The sequence below is a fragment of the Parathielavia appendiculata genome (genome assembly GCF_033297405.1).
Source record: "Parathielavia appendiculata strain CBS 731.68 unplaced genomic scaffold N657scaffold_5, whole genome shotgun sequence".
NCBI lineage: Eukaryota > Fungi > Ascomycota > Sordariomycetes > Sordariales > Chaetomiaceae > Parathielavia > Parathielavia appendiculata.
The window spans coordinates 898,043-901,388 of NW_026944224.1; the positions used below are offsets into that span (position 1 = coordinate 898,043).

At 55.6% G+C, this 3,346-nt stretch overlaps 2 protein-coding genes across 2 annotated transcripts; both read right to left on the bottom strand.

Annotated features, from left to right (window-relative positions):
- Positions 1-391: 391 nt before the first annotated feature.
- On the bottom strand, positions 392-1,181 carry N657DRAFT_389634 (uncharacterized protein). The gene is made up of 2 exons (XM_062787143.1): positions 477-1,181; positions 392-424 (listed from the first exon to the last, which is right to left on the bottom strand). Exon 1 carries the CDS (start codon positions 887-889, stop codon positions 518-520), a length of 372 nt encoding a protein of 123 aa, XP_062648156.1. The 5' UTR covers positions 890-1,181; the 3' UTR covers positions 392-424; positions 477-517.
- Positions 972-1,962, bottom strand: N657DRAFT_572189 (uncharacterized protein; the record flags this gene model as incomplete). The annotated part of the gene is made up of 4 exons (XM_062788869.1): positions 972-1,201; positions 1,261-1,640; positions 1,820-1,868; positions 1,923-1,962. The coding sequence occupies 4 exons, from the start codon at positions 1,960-1,962 to the stop codon at positions 972-974; spliced, it is 699 nt and encodes a 232-aa protein (XP_062648157.1).
- Between the last annotated feature and the right edge of the window lie 1,384 nt (positions 1,963-3,346).

The window sequence follows — 3,346 nt, forward strand, 5'->3', positions numbered from 1 at the left end:
TTGACTCGAAGATGGGAGAGAGCCGAGATCAGAACGCGAAGGGACTTTTATTCTGTCCTACAGGGAATCAGTCCCAAAGCTGCACGGCTAACGGGGAGGATCCTGGATTGGCTGATGGACTCAGGGAAACTGCCGAAGTACGGTCTGGCCAGGGGGCTGGAGCTGGAGCTCGCAGTCTAATACCCTTTCCTTCGAAGGCCAAGAGGCCTTCCCACTTTGTATTTGCAGGATCGCACACTGATCGTTTCCTTGATTGTCGATATGGGTTTTTCACCCGGCCCACGAGGGCGCGGTTTTCCTGTATAGTAAGTTGTTGAAGGTCCGGCAAGCCCAAGGGCACAGCGGTGTAGGAATAATAATATATCGGGTTAGTCCATATTCTCGTCTGTCGGCGCTTTGCGCTTGGAAGGGCCGTTGAAACTGGCTGGTTTATTAATTAGTGAAGTCTGCAGCTGTAACGATGAGACAAGACGTACTAATTATGCTTGCTGATCAAGAGGCTTGCGTGACTCTGTAATTAGAGACTCTTTCTCGATGGAGGGTAGCAAGGGCTTGACGCATGGCTAAGTAAAATGGAAAATAAATCGAAGGAGGCGACGGCTGTTCTGATATCATAGGTCCGGCGAAATAATCGGGTCCTCAAGCTGCGGTTTGCTGTCTGGCTTGTTGGCAAGTCGGCGGTCGCAGGTGTGACCGCGAGGGATGAGTAACGACAAGGTATAGGTCGGTGGGTGGCCGTAGCAAGATGCAAACGGCGGAGTTGCCTTTTTCTTTTCTTTTTTTTTGTCTGGTTTTCTATGTTTTTTGGTCTTTGCTTTTCTTTTTTTTTTTCCTTTTTCTTTGCCATACCAGAGGCAAGGTCAGTTCCCGCGTGCAAGGGCGGGCCCATAGTTACTAGAGCGGTTTACGCGCCCTCAGGCCTCATTCGCATTTCTATCCGAGAAGCATCATCAAAGCCCCTCCCCAGGAGCTTAAAGCTTCTGCATGGTGGCAACATCCGTCGACTGGACGTATTCCTCGAACTCCTGGATCTCCTCCTCGAGCTCGGTCAAGCTGATCTTCTCGTCCTCGATAACGAGGTTGATCTGCAGCTTCTTGACACCGAAACCAACGGGCACTAACTTGGAAGCACCCCATACCAGACCGTCTTTCTCGATGCCGCGCACGGCGGCCTCGAGGGCAACCATGTCGGTCTGGTCGTCTTTGGGAGTCAATGTTAGCGTGAAATTCAATCAGAATGCATGTCAAACCTTAGCGTACCCCAAGGCTTGATGTCCAATATGACTATAGACTTCGCGGCGACCTTGGGCTTGGCCTCCTTCTTCTTGCGGTACTCAGCCAGACGATGGTGGACGCCTAATTCGCAAGCATCCTCCTCCTCCTCGCTGCCGAACAGGTCGACATCGTCGTCGTCCTCCTCAGCAGCCGGGGCATTCGCACGGTTCAGTGTGGCAGCGTCGACGTCAGGACCGTAGGCGGTGTAAGGCTTAGCCGCATCACCGGGAAGCGTTGCGAAGTCGTCATGGTAACCAGCGATGTGCTCGTACCATCGCGCAGCGTGCGGGTACTTGGCAGCCTCAGGGGGAGGCGCAGCACTCAGGGCCTTGAAGACGGCCACGTCGGCCTGGGACGGCGAGGAGCTATCGACGCGATGAGTCAGTGGGAGGTCGAAAGCATGAGCAAAAGGGTTCAGAAATGCAACATAGTTAAGCACTTAGTAAGTCGTCATATGCAAGTCTTGACGCTGCTAGGAAACACGGACCAATTTGTATCATCATATTGTTGAGCTTGGTGATTGGGAGAGGATCAGAAAGCAGACTAGACATACCCGACGATGTAGGAGCGGGTGGACAACCAGCTGTCGAGAACTGCGTCCGGTTAGGCGACGCTCGCAAATGCATCACACACCACTCACTACATACCGCTAAGACCAGCGTCCGAGAGCAAATCAGTGAAGCCCATTGTGACGGTATTCGACTCGCGGATGGTCAGCGAGAGGAAAGCAAAAGACTTGGGTGTCAAGAAGTTGGAAGAGTAAAAAATATCGAGGACAAAGGCTGTTAATTAACTGTTTTGTGAGGACTGGGCTCGGACTCAAGACGAGGCTGTGTCGCGCACATACCCGAACCCAAACACCCGTGTCCGCTGACGTCTGGCCGCGGAATGCTAGGTAGCCCACTAATGAGTCAGAGTACCTTCCCGGTGAAGGAACATCGGGGGCCGCGCGCGCAGGCGGCCGGGCATCGCAAAAATTGGAAGACAGGTCCTTTGTGACCTGGTCTTTCATTTCCAAGGGGTTGCAGTTCCGCGCAGCTACTGCGCGGCCTGTTGGCGGCCGAAGACGTCGATTTCGAGGATCAGAAGTGAGGTGTCTGAGCGCCCGGAAATCCCTCACCACCCCGCCCGACAACCGCGACTTAGCGACACCAACGACAAGAACAAGCTGCAACAAACTTTGCAAGATCAGGGCGATACTGGGTACGAAAACCACCCAACTCTTTCGACGATCTGAAGAAGAGACAGGGCACCCCCGGCCCTGCCCAGTTCTGGGAGAGCGAAGTCAAGAGTCTTGGCGGCAAAACCGACCGGTGAGACGACGCTACGAGGACTGGAGCGAAAGCTGCTGTACGACTCCGATTGCAAGAGTTGTTAATCGACCGAGGAGAAGGAAGGTGACGGGTTCGTTAAGGGGAGACACACGGGCGGCTGGCCTTCCTGCGAGGCGCTTCGCCCTCTTGACAAACAGCACACTACAAAAGGAGGAACTACAATAGTGGATCAGGGCAGGTTAGTGGCAGTGCGATGGAGGGAGCTGCGCCGGTGTGGCAGCTTTTTTCGACGGCCTGCTGCAAGACACGGTCGGCACTGCGGCTTCGGCCTCGTGGGGAGACCTCGCAGTGCAACGGGAAGCTGGAAGTCGGGGTTGCGCCCGGCGGCAGGTGGGCCGTGGCGGCTATGCTGGACCGAGGGGAGGGCAGTAGAGTTGCGGTCCCGGCTCGCACCCGGGCCACAGGAGCGAAACAGCTGTTGCCTCGGCGGGGGACCTGTTGGACTGTACGCGTGGCTAGGCTACGTCCCCTTGTTTCCGGCCGCAGGTTACAGTATGGGGTGAAGACGCGGATGGATTGCACCGGGTATGGGTGCCTCAGCTGTGGAAAAAATGTGTGGTGTCGCCGCCGCAATGAAGCTGTAGTTCCGAGGAGCAGTGTAGCTGGCCGGAGAGGACGGACGCGCGTGTCGGTTTTCCAAGAGAGAGGGAGCTTTGCAGATGCCAAGTACCCGGCTCGCACCCGGGCCCCAGCCCTGCGCAGGCTGCTGTGGTGTCGCCTACGAAGCTCTGTAAGGT